Genomic DNA, 19,511 nt, shown 5'->3' with positions numbered 1-19,511 from the left:
AGTCAAAAGCTCTGGTTTTGCAAAGCTAGATGGAATGTTTTCATGCTGCAAAAGAAAAAAAAAAATAACCCCCCGTGATTCTGTTTCCGGCATGAATCATCAAAACAACAATAGAGGAGGCCTCTGTCCACAATTGACAAGCCTGAAACTCCTCAAAGGAAGCTCAGGTATAGAAATCATGCATTATTGCACCAGTAAACATTCGAGTATAAAGGCCCATTATTGCTGGAAGAGGGACTGGCTAGGAGTGACCTCGGTTTAAATAGGGAGCTTTGCATGCCAGGTGGCTGGTGGTCCGTCCATGCCTAAGCCCTGAAGGAAGCTGATGAAACACAAGAAATAAACAAGGAACTGCAAATTGTGACTGAGATGAGTGGCTTCACAGGTGTGTGGGTCAGATGTGTGTGTGTGAATGCATGTCTTCATATGCAGCTAGGCACTGTGGAAGGAATTTTTGGCTTTCCGCTGGGCCGACTAGGTCTTCTTAATTGCATCTGCTGAAGCAGGGCTGGTTCTGGACAAGCCTTTCGTGGACTCTGAGCTTTAATGAGAGATTATCGTTTTCATGCTTCAGTTTAACAGATTGCACGCTTCTTGTCTGTTGTTAGCTTTTCTCTTTGAGATGCTACCTGGTGAACCTACCCTTGGGGGAATAATTTGCCTCTCAACTCAAAAGGTGGTCTTTTTTTTAAAAAAAAATGTTTACTTGGGAAACAATAACAGTTTCAGGTCATTTGACATCGTAAAAGTAATATGGGAATGCTTTTCAGGACATTTTACAATTCTCCATTTAAATGACTGTAGGTGATAAGTTTGCACAACCAGGTAAAAATCCAAAGTCATATTAATGGAGTTGTCAAACACTCTTGTGTGGGAAGAAGAAAACCCCTGTATTAGTAGGGAAATATGTACCCATCCAGGAGAAACATAGGTCCCCTCAGTCTGTGTAAAACAATAACTAAAGTTAATACCAGGAGGGGAATGTTTTTTGTCTGTTTGTTTTTTAAGTTGTGGTCTACCAGATGGGCTTGCAGGCCTTAGAGAGTGATGACGATGCTAATTCTGACAAATGAAGAGGTGAGTGTGAACAGATATGTGATATGCCATGGACACAACAGCAAGCAGAAAACAATCTTTAAAATGGAATGACAATGATGGCAAAATTATCAGAAAATAACCAAACAAAACAGGGAAACACAAAGCAGGTTAAAAGAACATCCATGAAGATCAAACTCCGAATAGAAGAAAGCCGAGTCCATCCATTTTCCCTTCTTGAGCTGAAACCAGAAGAAATTGGGTTTTGGGCACAATTCGATTTTGAGATGAAAGTCACAGGGGAGCTCACAGATATCTCTTGGGCCAAGAGTTCATTTCAGGCTCGGTTTGACAGTGCTCTGGGAAGCAGAGGAATGGAGTGGGGAGGTAGAATTTTACCAGTTGGAAGCTGTGACACTACAGAGAGGTGTCTTGGTGTTTGTGGGAAAGGTGTAGGTTGAGGGTGCATGCATGCTTAGTGGGTTCCAAGACAGTGGAAAGTGTGTTTTGTTTTGTTTTGGCTAGGATCACCCTTTGCCAGAATAAGTGAAAGTAATCAACATGCTTCACATTCCTAACAATAATCAGAAATGACATCATCATCTATGTTCATTTTAAAATGCTAATTGTTTATATATAAATCTCTCTCTGTATGATCTAGCCATGCTATCATAGGGAGAGCAGATTTGTTCCAAAGATTCCTTGCTATTTTACTATTTGCATTCCGGCTCTTGAATGCTCTGAAAAAAAAAAAACTGTCGAAACACTGCTTGTTTTCATTTTATAAATAAAAATCCTGTCTTGTTATTTCCCAGGGTTCTTCAAATATAACACTTTATACCTTTTCCCACTAAACTTTCCATGGTTTTGGTGAAGTTTTACAATCAGGGAATATTTATTAAGCATTCTTACCCTTAATTACAATAGCATGAGCCAATACCCTCTCGGTTAAGTTGCTCAGCAAGACAGTAGTGAAGCTTGGAATAGAGGTCAGGACCACTGACAACACCCCTACCGAGGTTGTTTATTCTTTCTTTTTAGGGTCATGATGGAAAAAGAAAGAAAAAAAATCAGTCTGTCTTGGCTACCAGTACTTCTCATTCTTTCTCCAGACATTGTTCAATAAATCAGTTATGAAAAAGCTCAACTCTTGCTTAAGGCAGAACCCTACAAGCATGTGTGCTGATCCAAAGGGACCAGGGAAAATATGAGAAATGCCTGACCTTTCCCCTTCAGTGATTAGTTAATTCTCTGCCCAAGCTGTTGAGGAAACAGCAGGAGTCATATTAATCGATCTCCCACTGTACTTACCAGCCACCAGGTCCTGGAGGGCAGCCAGCAGTGGGAAGGAAGGATCATTGGCAAATCCCATTGGAAGGGAAGGAACCAAGAGCCCAGAGTGGATTGGGGACAGCAGAGAGGCTTGGGGAAGCTCCAAAAAGTCCAAGCAGGGAACAGCAAAGAGAAAGGACCCCTGGGAGCAGGGAAGTTTTCCTTATGGGATTCAGATTATAAGGGGAGTGAGAGGGCCATTGTGAAGACAAGTGTCAGAGCATAAGAGAAAAAGCAGGAATGGAAGAGTCAGGTAGGAGATGAGTGTTTGCTGCCCTCCTCCTAAAACAATAACACAGACACAGACAGGAAGCAAACAGAGAGACATTAAGAAGAGAAATACAGCTACTGGCATTGGTCGTGTTCCAGGAGCTTAGTTCAGAAGGGGCACTATCAATATCAATAAAGCAGCATTAAAGGCAGAAAAGGTGAAAGTAAGAATGATACCCTTGAAGCTTTCTCTAATGTAAGTTTTCTTAATGCCCCCTCTTCTCTTAGATTTAGGCCAACAGGTTCTCCCTCTTAAAAAGGGAATAGGATTGAATATTTACTTTGGCCAAAAAGAATCACTTCCCTGTTTAGATCCAGACTAAGCATTCAAGCTCTGTGTAATCACTGTCTCAACCAATCTTCTTTGGCATGAGAAGGCCTCAGCCTACACGCTTATGGCAATGGATTAGTCACTAATAATAACTGGGGCATTTGCCACTAAATCTTCTTGCCCACTTACGGCTACTGCTTTCTCAGTGGGACAGAGCTAATGCCTCCTACCTCTTTTGTATGTTCCCCAAGTGCCAACCACAGTGCTTCGCGCCCAGTCGGCTGGCTTAGAAAACAGAGCTAACTGAGTGGTATCTGGGAATTATTGGATGCCTTTTTCAGTGTATAATTACATTTTTAAACTGACATTCCAGTCAGTGTATGCCTGAATATCATTTTAGGAAATAGAGTAGCTAGCACAACAGATGCCTTTAGGCTATGCTCTAAGAGAAGTATCAATCAATCATATTTATTTAGTGCTTACTCTGTGTAGAGCACTGTATTAAGTGCTTGGGAGAACAGGAGGTGGGGTTCCTATGATAGGCACACTTTCCATTTGAGGCAAAATTTTCTGGGAAGCCTGAAATGACAGCTTAGACACAAGGACTGCTGACCCCACTGGTGGCCTTTACACAGTTCCTAAAAAAAGAAAACCAAAGCTTCTGCGATGGGGAAAAAAAAAGATGTAGTTAATGACTTTCAGTCTCTTAAAATATTCAGTTCTGTTCACTGCAGGTGAAAGGAAATGCATTTCACTGGAAGGAAAAACAAAAACGGGCAGCATCAATATATTTCAGCAAACACTCTGGGCCTATACTCGAAGGTTTACTCTCAGTTCTTGGTTGTAGAGTGAAAAGCAGACCAGTGGTATGATTGGAATCAGTGGCAATCAATTATAGTTCGCTATATTCTCTCCTTTTTGAGGAAACACTGACCAGGACAAATAGATTTCAGTTTCTATCTACTTCTCACTGTTGCTTCTTTGCCTGGTTTTTGATTGGCAAAATAATAAATATTGCTTACCTCTTTTGGACAAGTCCTCTGATTTATTTTTAACAGTCAAAAAAGGGAAAACCCCCAAACCTCTTTGAATAAATATCAAAAGAAAGGGGACGTCTTTCCTCAGTTTCTCTGAGGAAGGAGGAGAGAGATATAGAGTGGAGTGCAAGCCAAAGCAGGGTATCACCATCTCAGTATGGCCATTGGGTGGGAAAATGCTTTCATAAAATACCGAAGCAGTAGAATCCACTTAGAACGCACAGGCCCTGGTGGAAACAGATGGATGCTTTAAAAGCATGATTGGGTCTGTTCTGATTACCTTGAAACTACCCCAGTTATTAGAATAATGATTTTCACATAAAGAAGTGCTTTATACAACAATAACACCACCACCAAAACCAATAATACTAATAAAAAAGGACAGTGCTCTCCATTTTCAAAATCATTTCGATTTCCTGTCCAGGGGAAATATTTTGCAGAGTTTGAATTTATGGTTTTTCAAGAAAGATGTAGCAAAGGATTCACATGAAAATATAAACTGGAGGCAGACTCAGGAGTCAAAAGCACAGTGAACATCAGCCCAAGACAAGATACCGGGCAGTATCCCGTTCTCGTTTCATAGTCCTGAGTGCTAGTTCTAGGGCAGGTGAGAGGCAATAAGAAGGTTATAGCCTAATGGACGTTGGCTCGTAACTGCTGACTTTACTGAGCATGAGAAGAAACCATTTAACAAGAGCTCACAAGCCATTTGACTCATGTTTTAGTCTTTTAACGGATCCGTTCTAAACAGGACTGGAAGCTATTGATCAGTGGCCCGAGTAAGTGGATTCTTCTGCTGAAATGACAGAAAAAAATAATTTCTCCTTTTCTTTGAATCTCTTTTCCCACTCTTTCTGTGGGTAAATGACTGCTTAAAAGGCTGCCCCCGATTGTGCACTGCCCCCTTGCCCTTCTCCACCAAAGACAAAATAAGACCCCCAACCCTTCAATCAACACACCACAGACAAGTTACACCACAGACAAGAAAGCAGCCAAAGTCACCGAGAAGTTTGACGGATCAAAGTAAAAGGAAACAAAAAAACGAAGCCTCTCAAATTGAAACGGAAAAGAGGACAAATCAAAGCAGAAGCTCTAGCAATACCATTGATGTAGAGAGGTCTCATAAGAGATTATGGCTTGAGAAATTATACACCATCTCGACTGAGAGAGACTGGACAAAGCAATAAAGAAAGAACTTAAAAAATCACGGTGAGCAGAGAATGCAAGACTGGAAAAAAGAGAAGAAAGAGTTGTGGGGAGATTTTTTTTTTTTTGGGTTGGGTTTTTGAAAGGATGTTATTCACGAGCAGAAAGGAGAAATCAAGACTCACTCCCAGCAGTGCTGGTGGCATTGGCGGCAGAGAGAATTACGTGAGTGGGGGTAGAAATATTGGTTACGTCATGGAGTTGGCTGAGGACCGAGGAACGTCGGCGCACGGCACCCTGAAATGAACCGCTTCTCTTGAAGGTACTCACTACCTCCATCTGTGGGAGAGAAAATGAGATAAAGTTTGGCTTGTAGTAGCAACAAGGGAATGGGGTTGGGATGGGGAGAGGTAACCTGGGACTGGATCCAAAATTATCCCTGGTCAATGACTTTTAAAAACTCTTCTACCATTTTCTTTTAACTCCTTGAGCCGGTTTCAGGGTTTACAAGTTTGACTCAAGCACGAGACTCCGCTAGTAAATACAAGCAGAAAACCGATCCCGTAGGGAGCAGGGTATAGAAAGTGACCTCAACATAAAACCTCCTCAGGTCTTTCATTTCCACACGAAAGAGCACAGAATCGGCTTCTTCTAGATGGATAGAGCTGTTCTGCTTTAAACTGCTGGAGGTGCCTACTGTATGCATTTGATGGGCCGTAATTCCATTCCACTATCGAGAATCCCAGAGAAAATGGTGTGCACCTACACTAGGGAAAGAGCTATAAGGATGTGCGGGCATATACATTTTTTTCTCCCTCCAGGTTCAAGATGTGATCTGGTTTTAGAGTCTGCCTTCTTAGCCAAACTATTGAGTCAGAGGGAGGGTAAATGCAGATAATCTAAATGACTGGGTGTCTTAACAGGCACAAATCCAGTTTTGTTCAGTTAATGGAATGAATCTTGGTTCAGGAAAGTGGCCAATGAAATAACTAAGGTTCCAGTAATCAGCCGCTATGTAGACTGAAGAAAGAACTTTGATCTCTGGGGAGGGCTAGGTTGGGGTTATGGGTCTGTTTTATTTTAGAAAACCATTTTGGGCTTAGGTGTCATTTAGTAATACAACCTCATAAACCCTTCGTTGTTTGGCACTCAATCCTTAGTGTGTCATCACATTCTCCTGTTCTGTCTCTCCACACTGTGCTTTTCTGTAGACAAACAGAACCCTTTCCCTTATGCTATGGTTTGAAATGTGACCACTCCTCTGGAAAACCAACTCTTCCAAAGATTTAATGGGGGAGGAGGAGGGAGCGAGGAAGGGTGAGGTGGAAGGAAAGAGGAGGAGGTGGGGGCTGTTGACCAGAGCATGCAGCAGGCCTAGAACTTGCTTAATAAAGTTTCATCGCATTTGGCTTTTTGGTTTATATATTATACTCTCACTGAACTACCTCACTGATGCTTGTCTAAGAATCCTCATGACATTCAGATAATTTTACACCCCTGAAGTAGGAACCAAATTCTTGATTTAAACCAAAGAAGTTGCAGACATTTAGGTTAGTTTTTGAGAGGGTCATAGCAGCAGAGTTCATGGTTCAATCACTTCTGGGAGGTTCGTTCATCATCCTCTTAACTTTTCCAATACTGCATCAAAATGAGAAAATACATTTCTCTAGACCTTGTTTTCGAAACCCATCCTCCTTCATCCACTCATTTATACTTAGGGACAGATAGGTTTATTTTCCAACTCTCCCAAAAGTCCTACATGGCTCTGTTAACCAAATACCGAACCCAAAGTTTCCGAGTTGTTTAGAAGTCGAAAATGCCTTTGCTTGGCCATGCAGCAGAAGCATTAAAGGTGAAACAGACGACTCTGCAAGCAATGCTTGGGACGTTATGGGTCAAAGCAGGAGCCACACGAACACAAGCAGGGTTACTCACATTAACTGGCTCTCAAAATTCTGCCTAGGGCTTTCCTGACGAGCCCTGAGATTTCTAGCCCTTTGTTCCTCCCAAGGAAGGGCAACTACTAATCAGGGGCTCAGTTGTGCTAAGTAAGCAATACAGCCACTTGACAACACAGAAAGGTTTGCAGGCAGAAGGCAGTTAGATTATTAAACGTCATTTCATAGATGTAAGCTCCATTTTTTATGGTATTTGTTAAACTTGTACTATGTGGCAGGCACTGTACTAAGCGCTGGGGTAGATATAAGCTAATCGGGCTGGAAGCAGTCCGTGACCCACAAAGGGCTCACAATCTTAATCCCCATTTTCAGATGAAGTTACTGAGGCACAGATAATTTAAATGACTTGCTCAAGTTCACACAGCAGGAAAGGCCCCACTGCTTCCCCACCCTCCTTATGGGCAGGGAATGTGCCTACCAACTCTGTTATGCTGTACTTTCCCAAATACCTAGTACAGTACTCTGCACCCCATAAACTCTCAAATACCACTGATGGACTGATTTAATCAGAAAATAAAGGCTCTCTTCATTGTTTCCCCTAGTGTATGACAGTTAAATTTGGGGGTTTATCAAGACAAGTTGGGGGAATGGTCTCATTCAAAGGGCAATTTCCTCATTAAGGAAAAAACAAGAAGGGAGAGATCAAGTTAAAAAACAGTTTTCAGAAAGAGGGAGGCACAGAGTAGACATTGGTCCAGACCAATGTCAAGACAGAATGTCTATTCCCTGCCTCTCTCATCCCCTTTCCTTTTTGGTTAACAGAGATGTGCCTGAGTAGAAATGCTTTTTTTTGAAATATAACATTTTCCGCTAATAAATCATGAGAAGCCCATCTACATGCACCCTGGGGGAGGGAAAGTCTGGGGGTGAGGTTGGGAGAGTGAATAGGATAAGTCCATTTGGAAGGGAATTTATTCTTAAACAGACTTGTATTCATCCACGTTAATCACCAGAATCCTGTGGTCTGATGAAAAATCAGCACTTCTGCACATCCAACTCTCCTGTTCCAAAGACAGCACAGGGAGAGGGAGAGGAAGCAGGGGAAACACAACAGTGAATGCATTTAACTCACCACCAAATTTGCCCAAGTCCCCGGGTTTCCCAAGCCTGACCATATTAACCTGTCATCTTCAGCTGTTCGGAATCACATTCAGATATTAAAGGACAACAAAATGGGAGAAGCAGTGTGGCACAATGGATAAAGCATGAGCTTGGGAGTCAGAAAAACCTGGGTTCTAATCCCAACTCTGCCACTTGTCTGATGCGTGATCTTGGGCAAGTCACTTAACTTCTCTGTGCCTCAATTACCTCATCGTAAAACGGGGATTAAGATTTCGAGCCCCATGTGGGACACGGGCTATGTCCAAGCTGTTTAGCTTCTATCTACCCCAGTGCTTAGTATTAAATACTATAAAAAATGGATTTGATTAGTTTCACCTTTATGGAAAACACCAAACATATTCAGAAAGGATTTTTCTTTTTTGGGGGTGGGGTCATAAAATCATACCGGGTTTTGCTATCACTCTTTTTTCCTTTTAAAATCATGACTCTCCCCCTTCTAGACTGTAAGCCCGCTGTTGGGTAGGGACCATCTCTATATGTTGCCAACCTGTACTTCCCAAGTGCTAAGTACAGTGCTCTGCACACAGTAAGTGCTCAATAAATACGATTGAATGAATGACTGTGTTACAAATGAACATCCAGAGCAACCTGTCGGATGAGGATTCCTCTGACCCCTGACTCTGGCTGTACAGAGGAAGCAGATTTTAGGAATAGGTTTTCCTCGTAAATCAGCATGGGGCTCCAAACTGGATGTGTTATGCCTAATGGTAAATGCCAACCCAGCACAGGCAGGGGATGTAGGCTCAGATAAGATTCATCATTTTATAGCCACATACCACTCATCCCACACCAGAGTCCCTCCGGGGACTTATTTCCATCTCCTAGCCCTGTCCCCTACCCTTCAGAGTCCGCCTTCAGAGTCCAGAAAGGCTAGTGGCATGAAAAGGCAAGCAGCTGTCAATCAGAAGAGTCCTAGGTCAATCAAGGTCCTCGGCACCATCCCCAGCCTATCATTCCTTAGCCTGACCATGCTCAATTGTTAGGGCAGTGCCGTAGGAATTCTTCTGTCTGAGCCGATGAAAGAGTCAAGTGCCGGTGGACTGATGGGCAGCAATGGGAGAGGAAAACTTTGTGAAGACCGACCTGGGTTCTGAGAGGCAGGCCCGAAAACAGACAGAGCGTGTATGATATACACCCAATAGCACAGCACCGAACTATCTTTCCGTGCACACAATATGGAAGGGCATCTCAGTCAGGGAGCAGCATTTCCAAGCTCACTTAAAACTGTAGGTATAGATTTCACCTTCAGTAGCATCATTTTTGAAAACTAAGGTGAGGGATTTTACACATCATGGCTCAGTGGAAAGAGCCCGGGCTTTGGAGTCAGAGGTCATGGGTTCAAATCCCGGCTCCTCCACCTGTCAGCTGTGTGACTTTGGGCAAGTCACTTAACTTCTCTGTGCCTCAGTTACCTCATCTGTAAAATGGGGATTAAAACTGTGAGCCCCTTGTGGGACAACCTGATCACCTTATAACCTCCCCAGCACTTAGAACAGTGCTTTGCACATAGTAAGCGCTTAACAAATACCATCATCATTATATATATATATATACATATATATATGTATGAACATATACATACATGTTCAGGCCTGCTAAGGCACAGATGAGTTCTAGTTGCTTTTTTTCAGCCTACTGGGCCAAATTTGTCCCATACAGACATGAAGTTTCCTTCCATAGATGAACTGGAGAATTTAGGCATTGTTACATCCACAGTCTTTTGTAAGTCCTTTTCCAAAAGGTAATGTTTTTGATCATTTTGATGCCATTGTGACTTGGTCACAGAACTGTATTGAACACAAGCATACATCCACCTAATCACAGATGTACGCATACTTATCTCTTAGAACCTGAGAAATGTCTTCACACACACACACACACACACACACACACACACACACACACACACACACACAATGATGCACTGACCCATTTTCATCCTGATCCACATATTTGCATTTTTTAAACCCAAGGAAACTCCAAGTTAAGGAAAATTTATGAGCCAAAGGAAATGGCTTCAATCATTAAAAATATTAATTTTTCTCTTTGATCTTTCTCGCGTTTAGCACAGTATGCAATAACACACAGGGTTATTAAATAATTACTCCCTGATGATTTAACTGACTAAATTAATTGCCACTCCACAACAAATGAGAACCATATGGCAGAGAGACAGAAGACCAATAAAAGTACGGCAGATTTGGAACCAAATCTTTTAGTGAATCCTTTAGGATTTAATCAGATACTTCGAGGCAAGCAGAGCAGAAGCTCTTCAAAAGGTTCAGATAAAATCATCAATTTATTTAACAGCATTCAAGAGCAGCATGGTGAATTTAACAAGGTTAAGTCAAACTAAAACATAACAGAATTTTCAACATTCGGCGAAGACAAAAATGCCTTCTATTTAGAGGGTAGAGGCCTTAGACAAATGAATCTCTTTGAATTATTCTACCTGGACAGAGTTGAGTAGGCCAAAGTTCTAAAGTACAAGTGTGAAAATGAGAAGGACATTTGATCAGAACCAAGCTATAACCCAAGTATCTTAAAATGCTCAACAGAAAACAACAAGATGAAGAGATCAAGATCTCGAGGACTTGGAAAACCTGTAACAAGCTTCCAAACTGAATTTCTAATACAAGGATTTCCACCATAAACAAATAAATAATAAGGGACCTAAGCAGAAATGACACTGGAAAAATTAACGAGAGGTGAACGAAATTTGTTAGCAGGGAAGCAATTGGGGCTTCAGAAGAATTTGGAAATAATTATAAAGACTACAAGATGGGAGTCTTTCATCTGGTGACACACACTGACCTGTGCCAGTGGTGGGGAAGGTCCTGATAATTGCTCGTTGGTAGCATACCAAGTATCGTGGTTGTAATTGCTCTCTGCTTTAGGGAATGTATTATATGGGACGTTTGCCCTAACTGGAATTGATGCAAGACTAAGGCCTTGGAAAAGGAAGCATTTTTTATTTTAGTGTCCTGAATGAATGGAGGGAATGATCCACTCCCTCATCATAGGGAATGGGCCGGGAAAACAAACCATAGTCGAATACTGGAGATCCCAACTTTAGCTCCAGAAAAGAAGACCTAGCATATCCATGATCTGTGATTCTAGTGATTTTCAGGGTAGGGAGTAAGGAATGCCAAGTTGAATCAAGCTGGATCAATCTGCCCTGGAGATATTATGTATATCTGGGACATTTGATTATTTGAGGAAAAAATGAAAAGACATTAATAAAAGCAATAAAAAGTACTTTTAAGGTAGTAGGAGGTTCAGGGCCTCCTTGATCTTTGAATAGTGCACTGACATTGCTCCATCATTTTGTTTTCTTGCATAGCAGACTAGGTTATAGATGGCAAGGATTAGAGAGGAAACTCATACAGACGTGTACTGGGAAAAGTTGAGATTTAGGTTGGTGGGACACAAATTTCTGAATTCTAACCCCTGTTCTATGATTTTCATTATCAAGAAGTGAGGTGAAGGGTTTTGGTCCTCGCAGTTCAAGTTGTATCATGACAAGATGGCCAGTTTTTAAGACCTGAACATAAGGAGTACCATTATCAGATCCAGACCAACGATTCATCCACCCAATTTTTGTCTACCCCAACAAAAACAGGATTTTGGGAGGGACCAAACGATGGTTGCGCTTTTTGACATCCATCGTCATCATCACCCTAACATCCTTAATCTTCCCTTTCAAAAGCATTTTGGACCTGTCATACATGAATTGCTGCTACCACTCTTGAGCCAGCCCCTCTGGTATTTCTGGCCTGCATGGCTTCCTGTGATGATGTTACCAACTGCTGAGTGAAGATGGGCTTCTTTTTGTTTGTTTTAGGCCTCTGCCCCTCGAGTTTCAGATCCAAAAGGTGGAGGAAGAAAAGGAGAAAGAGGAGGGAGTCTCAGTGATGTGTCAGCTCTCTCTGCACAGTCCGGGGTCTTTGGACTATCCCGGGGGAGCATTTTGACAAGGAGGTTGCCTTGACTAAGAGATCCCATAACAAGCCTGGCCTGGGCCCAGATTGTTCCTCTCCCTCCCTTCAGTCAGCAAAATCCAGACCTAGCTGGCCTCTCCGGGCCATTGGGCCTACCACATGACATGAGTCCAGCCTCGAAAACCCTTTTTGAATGTAGGTCAGGATTGGACTCAATCCAAGGAGCAGTCCCAGATACCTCTGGAAGTGAAGTAAGACCTCGATATCCAGGAGTAGCCCTCCTGCCAGCCCAGTGGTTCAAGAGAAGGGACCATTTACATCCCACAGAATGTTTGGGGCCCTGCAAACTTAGACTAGTAGCGCAGAGAAGACAACTCTCAAGAGTACAACCAGCCTCTTGCCTGGTTTCCACTAGGGTTTTCTCCAAGAACCACTTTCAGGTATGGGAGAGGCTGAAGTGAATTTCCACTAGAGCAGTGCATGCCTATGTAAGTGGTCCCATTGATTCTCTGGCAATTTCCTAACTAAAATTGACCACTAACCCACACTCCATTTCACCCAAGACTGTCACTAGTTCCAGAACCCCTACACAGAAGCAATAATCATGTGGTGGAAGATGAACAGTTGGGGAAATGCAGCCACTGGCCCGTTGTGTGACCTTGGCCTAGTCACTTAACTCACCGGCCCTCAGTTTCTGCATCTATAAAATGGGAATAAGGTAGATGGTGAGTTCTTTGTAGGACAGGGACTGTGTCTGCTCTGATAACCATCCCAGATTTTAGTGCATAGTAAATGATTAATAAATGTCATAACTAATTAAATTGGCAAAAGCCAGCAGAAAACATTTCCAGGTCACTCATGTCTGTGGGGCAGTTTAGAGAACCCTGACCTCACCCATCCAACACAGATGACTGTTGGGTTTTCCTGTTGAGAAAAATCTTCAGGGAAGAGCAGAACACTTGCAGCCCGAGGCAACATTTACTGAATTATCAACATGTATCCCTCAGACTCTGAGGAATAGCAAGGGAAAGGGTGAAGGCAATATGGGTTAAATTGCCAGGAGCCCAGAGAGCCGAACGTTAGCTTCAGGCCTAAGCCCCACTATTAGGGCAGGAACAGCCACAGTGTTAATTGACAGAAATCAGAGCAGGCTGCCGATGAAACACTATACAGTGAAAAGCTGAAACCAGCAAGAGAAGGTTTGGGGTTTGGAATACTGATTAGCATACAAGAAGCCCCAGAAAGAGAGTGAAGGAAATTTCATAATTAGATTCTCATGAAATAGATCAAAGAAATCTCAAATTTTCCAGCTAGGGGCTGGCATTAGGCAGGACAGGGCCTCAGATAGCTCAGAGCTCGGATATCAATAGGTGGACTTGGAACTGGCAGAGGCGATGTTTGTCTAGAGAGAGATGAGGGGAGTGGGGAGGTTTGGGCACTGTTGGGCACCGGGGAATGGATTACTTCCTCACCCAGATTTAACCCTGAAGAGGAAGCAAAATGATTACAGTCCTTGTATAAAGAGATGGTGTGGCACTGAACCCCATCCTTCCCCGACCCCAACCGCATTAGGCCCTGGGCACCTCTGAAGAAGCACCTAGCAAATCCTCATAAATCCACACTTTACCAGAAAGCAGCCACCTGGACTGAAATGTTAGCCAAGCAAGAAGCAAATGGAAGCTCCTCTAGCAGCTCCCTGACCCTCGGTAAATCTGTGAGGAACGTGACAGGACATCAAAACACCCGGCAACACAGGGACTACGATGGATGAAAAAGCAGACAACAACATGGTTACAAAAACGAACAGGTGAGACAGACCAGCGAAAACGTTTTGACATTAGATGGATAAAAACAATCTTTGCTGGGTTGGAGAGTTTTGTACTTTGAATCTCTTATTGAAATAAACTCTCAAAATAACCTTGGCAGTTAAAGACAACAAAGTGCTTATGGACCCACTTCAGCTCTAGTGTAGACTCTTTGAAGAAAAGCAAATACGGGAGGAGGGAGACTGCTTCAAAAATGGCCAAATTATCATATTTGAAAAATAGGAGTGGACTAGAGCCCATCTTAAGACAAAACTATGTCCACCTGAAGGACGGATCTGGATCTCTCACTGTTCCCCAAAGAGAACTGGGCCCACCGACCCACACCCATTTATCTAGCACAAATCACTTTGGGCACAAAGCCTTGTGATTGCAGTGATTTTCCTGGGTCACTGAGGATTGGAGGGGTCAAACTGGGTCCAGAGTGGGACAAGGCCTAGGCTCAACCTCTATTCCATCTTCAGCAGCAAAGTTGTTGATTGATTGAAGTCAGACAAGCGCCTTGGGGGTCCTTTTTGAGTTGCAGGGAGAAGCTATTAAGGAAATTACAATCCAGAAATGGATGGCAGGCTCATTAGATGGCCAGATTTGATCACCCATGGAACCCCAAATCCCAAACCCCAGCACTGCCACCAGATCGCTAGTCAAACTCGGCACGATCCGGGTGAGGAACCTCACTTCAGAGTGCAGCGGCCGAGAGACAGATTGGTTTATCCTACCTGGCCGACCTGCCATGGCCCAAAGCATTGAGGAGGAGGAGATGGGTTAACTTGGGCCCAGCTGTGGTCTAAACCACTCTGACATGGATATGGAGATGGAAGTCTCCACCCCACAAATGGATTTGGTCTTGAGAGTTATTCTGGTTGGAGCACACATTAACATTTAGTAACTCTTGGAATTCAATTAATACTCACATATCTGTCTTTAGAAGGAAGGAAAACAGCTTTCTCCCCCCCTCCCCCAACTCAAATTCTTTCTGTTTTTCACAGTGGGTTGCTAACTAGCTCAACATTTTTTTTTTTTAACAGAATGGCAACTGGCCAGTTCAACTTATTGGCAGGAGGACAAGAAAATCCTTCTGTGGTTTAGGCCCAGCTCTCCCATTCTCTGCTTCTTTCCAGTCTCTCTAGGTGGAAAAGCAATGTTTAACAAAAGCAAAATTGTTAGATAAACAACCATGGCTGTTCGGCACAACCCCAGAAAGCATGCAGAACTCTGGAATCGATTTAGAAATGGCGTTGGAGAGCACTGCAAAGACCTGAACGGCGCAAACGGTCTCCATCGGTCCTCCTCCCACGTTTTCCCTAGAGGAGGAGTACCTGAGTCTGGATCCGATTGAGGCCACGGAACCAGAGGATTTGGCCACGTCGGAGCTCTCTCTCGGCATGGTCAATCTCTTCTTCGTCCTCAGCCATCTCTTCATCGGTTATTTCGTCCTTTCCGGGCCCGTGCCCCGCCTCCTTTAAACATTTTAATTGGCTAGTGGGAATGGTGGCGATGACCTGAGTAGAGACAAGAGGCCAAAACAGCCCCCAAAGCGGGTGTCAGGTAAGGGCTGGGACCGAGGGAAACATCTTTACAGGAAGTGCTCCTTTGGGCAGGAAATGAGTTTCCCAACTCTGTTGTGTTGTACTCTCCCAAGCAGTTAGCACAGTCCTCCACCCACCATAAGCATTCAATAAATACCACTGATTGATGGATTATTGAATCCTGCAGTTGTATCTCCCTGGCTCTCTAGCCCCAAGTCCTGATCAGGAGAGAGAGAGTTTTTAAATACTTTAGGTCACCAAACTTCCCCTATCCATTTGAATGTGGGCAGTGACATATTACTGAATTGTGGATAGCACACTAAGCACTGCCACAGGTCACTGAGGTACAATATGGGATCTTCTACTCTGGGACATGTGTCTGTCGACTCTATCGTACTCTCCCAAGTGCTTAATACAGGACTCTGCACCAAGTAAGTGCTCAAGAAATGCCGTCGATTGATTGATTTGGAGTTTTTAAAAAATAGGTTTGGATATGGCCTTGCTTAAGGTCAAGGGAAAAGACTAGATCAATCAAAGGCATTTACTGAGCACTTACACACTGTGTGCCGAGCACTGTACAAAGAACTTGGGAGAGTACAATGCAATAGAGTTGGAAGACATGATCCCTGCCCACAAGGAGCTGATAGTCTAGAGGGAGTTTACAGTTTAGAGGTGACTCTCGAGGTCCTTTTCAGCTTTGAGATTCAGAGAGAATCAGAGAATCAAAAACTCCTTTCAGAAACTAAGCGGAAACCGCACTTGCGATCAAATCCCAATACCTAGAAGTTATTCATGAGAAAAATCACCACAGGGTACATAACACCAATAGTGATATCTCTGTTTGTGTTACTATCATGGGAAGAGTGGATTTAATTGGTCTTATTTCTTTCCCATCTCTCTTCTTAAATCATCATCATCAACAATGATATTTATTGAGCACTTACTATGTGCAGAACACTGTACTAAGCACTTGGAAGAGTGCAATACAACAGAGTTGGCAGACCCACTCCCGGCCCACAGTGAGCTTACGGTCTACGGGGAAGACAGACAGACAATAATATAAATAGATAATTATAATATATACTTTAAAGATATGTACATAAGGAGAGTGAGGCTGAAGGTGGGGTGGATATCAAATGCTCAAAGATCATAGATCCAACTGCAGAGATGACAACTCAGAAGGAAGAGGGTGCTGGGGAAAAGAGGACATAATCTGGGAAGGCCTCTTGGAGCAGATGGGACCTTAATTGCTTTGACAGTAGGTAGAGTGGTGGTCTGGCATATGTGGAGGAGGAGGAAGTTCCAGGGAGAGGACATGGGAAAGGGGTTGGCAACAAGATAGATGAAACTGGGGAAAAATATGTAATCTGGCAGTAGAGAAGCTAAGTGTCTGGGCTGGGCTGTAGTATATCAGTGAGGTAAGGTAGGAGGAGGCGAACTTACTGAGTGTTTTAAAGACAATAGTAAAAAGTTTCTGTTTAGTGTGGAGGTAGATGGGCAACCAGTGGAGGTTCTTGAGGAGTGGGGAGACATGGACTAAACAATTTTTTTAGAAAAATGTCCCTTGCAGCAGAGGGAAGTATGGGCTGGATTGAGTGAGAGAGGAGGAAGGGAGATCAGTTAAGAGGCAGATACATTAGTCATGACAGGATAGGATTAGTATTTATAACAGTGTGGTAGCAGTTTGGAGGGAGAGGAAGGGGTGGATTTTCGTGAAGTTGTTAAGGCTGAACCAATAGCATTTGTAGACAAATTGAGTATGTGAGTTGAATGAGAGAGATGAGTCGAGGACAACACCAAGGTTATGGGCTTGTGAGATAGGGCAGATAGTAGTATTGTTTACAGTGATGGGAAAGAAAGGGAGGACAGAGTTTGGATGGGAAGATAAGGAGTTCAGTTTTGGACATATTAAATTTGAGGTGTCAGTGGGCCATCCGGGTTCTTAAAGACCCTATTTGGTAGTGTTCTTGCCCAACTCATGGTCTTTGTTGGTAATGACATGGTGTAGGCAAATGTAATTCCCACTGAGTGAACCAGGCTGGTTGGCAAGTGGAAGTAGTGTGGCAATAGATGTCCTTGGGATTCTTGCAGTGCAGGATAGCCCACAGATATTGAGGGAGCAGGACAGGATATCTGGGCCACTCAACTCTCTCTGATTGAGAACAACCTGGTGTTTTGTGAAAAAGACAATTTTATCTGGGATCTGCACATTTTTGGTGCTTTTTCTGAGGGAAAAAACTTCCAGAACTAACTTAGAGGTTTTACCCTCTGTCAGTGAAAATGGTAAAGGAAGGTTGTAATCTGTACCTGACCTTGGGGCCTCTGGGAATCGTGTGTGCTGGTGAGGCTTGGAATTATAGTCTGAGAGATAGAGGCCCAGTTGTACTCTGTGATACTTGGGATTAACAGAGGGAAGTTCGGAGAATGGATGAAAGGATGTTGGAACCTAGAGCCTATTTCATTTTACTGGACTTAGTGCATGAGCTGAATACTGAAGCACCCATCTCCCTCCTCCAAGAGCTGTCTGAGGTGTTTGCTGTTGGGTTTACCTGGAGGTATGGCCATGAGAGGAGCAATAAGGAAGTTCAGTATTTTGGACCTACTCAGTAGTTTCTTCCATCTCTCCCTGAGGAGGGACTAAGTGAAGTAGAGAAAGGTCACCTGGATTCAAACTGAGGCTTTTAGGTTCATTTCCCAAAGGTCCCCAGGCAGATTTGTAAACTCTAAATATTCACAGTTCTGTTCTTCCACCTACTTAAACTGTGAGCCCCAGGTGGGACACGGACCGTGTCCAACCCTATTAACCTATACCTATCCCAGTCCTGAGTACAGTGCTTGACACATAGTGTACACAATAAATTCCATAATTAATTTTATTATTACATGCCCAAATGAAAGATTCATCATCTGAAGCTCAGCTGTTAGACATCCTTATTTGCTGAAGTCTCAGGGACAGAAACAAATAAGCTATAATAATAATAATAATGGTATTTGTTAAGTGCTTACTATGTGCCAAGCACTGTTCTAAATGCTGGGGGGATACAAGGTGATCAAGTTGTCCTATGGGGGGCTCAGAGTTTTAATCCCCATTTTGCAGATGAGGTAACTGAGGCACAGAGAAGTCAAGTGACTTGCCCAGGATCAGAACCCATGACCTCTGACTTCCAAGTCCGTGCTCTTTCCACTGAGCCATGCTTATTACTACTACTACTAGTGATTGTGGTATTTGTTAAGTACTTACTATGTGCCAGGCACTAAACAAAGTCTAAGGGGGAGGGAAAACAGGCAACGAATCCCCATATTTCAGATGAAAAAATGAGGCACAGAGAAGTTAAGTGGCTTGCCCAAGGTCACAAAGCAGACAAGAGGCAGAGACAGGATTAGAACCCAGGTCTTCTATCTCCCAGCCCCAAGCTCTTTTGACTGGCCTCACTGCTTCCATTTTTTCAGTCTATTTGGAGAAACAGTCATGCCCAGTCTATGACAAGGCGCTGTTCGCTGACCCTTTAGAGCACATGGTCATGTGGGCCCCCTCAGCGCTGCTACCCCATCACTTAGCTTCAGTAACCTGTGGAGAATCCAAGCTTTAACACACCTTCAACTACCTGAATATTCCCCCTCTTGGAGAATAATAATAATAATAATAATAATAATGGTATTTGTTAAGTGCTTACTATGTGCAAAGTACTGTTCTAAGCACTGGGGAGGTTACAAGGGAATCGTGGTGTCCCACGGGGGGCTCCCAGTTTTAATCCCCATTTTACAGATGAGGTAACTGAGGCACAGAGAAGTTAAGTGACTTGCCCAAAGTCCCACAGCTGACAGTTGGCGGAGCCGGGATTTGAACCCATGACTTCTGACTCCAAAGCCCGTGCTCTTTCCACTGAGCCATGCTGCTTCATAAGTAACAGAAGATGGAGAAGTCTCCACCTTTGGAGTGGAAGTAATACCAAGCTCTGTCAGGGGCTAAACATTGCAGAGGGTAAGGAGTTGTAGAATGGCGACAACTGGCCACGATGAGCAAAGGGAAAACATAGAAAAGGTGGT

The 19,511-nt window shown here is 43.3% G+C and overlaps 1 protein-coding gene across 6 annotated transcripts in view; it reads right to left on the bottom strand.

Moving 5' to 3' along the window:
• ATP2B3 (ATPase plasma membrane Ca2+ transporting 3) overlaps positions 1-19,511 on the bottom strand; it is a 182,714-nt gene that overhangs the window by 6,900 nt on the left and 156,303 nt on the right. For 3 of the 6 annotated variants that reach the window (XM_038747648.1, XM_038747649.1, XM_038747650.1), the window contains one exon: positions 15,255-15,437. In XM_038747648.1, the coding sequence (XP_038603576.1) occupies positions 15,255-15,437 (183 nt within the window). Of the gene's footprint in view, positions 1-5,276; positions 5,431-15,254; positions 15,438-19,511 lie in introns of all 6 variants that reach the window. The other 3 variants (XM_038747651.1, XM_038747653.1, XM_038747654.1) reach the window with 2 other exon arrangements.

This window comes from Tachyglossus aculeatus, chromosome 6 (genome assembly GCF_015852505.1).
Source record: "Tachyglossus aculeatus isolate mTacAcu1 chromosome 6, mTacAcu1.pri, whole genome shotgun sequence".
Lineage (NCBI taxonomy): Eukaryota > Metazoa > Chordata > Mammalia > Monotremata > Tachyglossidae > Tachyglossus > Tachyglossus aculeatus.
The sequence above is the reverse complement of the archived record's forward strand: the minus strand, read 5'-3'. Positions and strand labels throughout refer to the sequence as shown.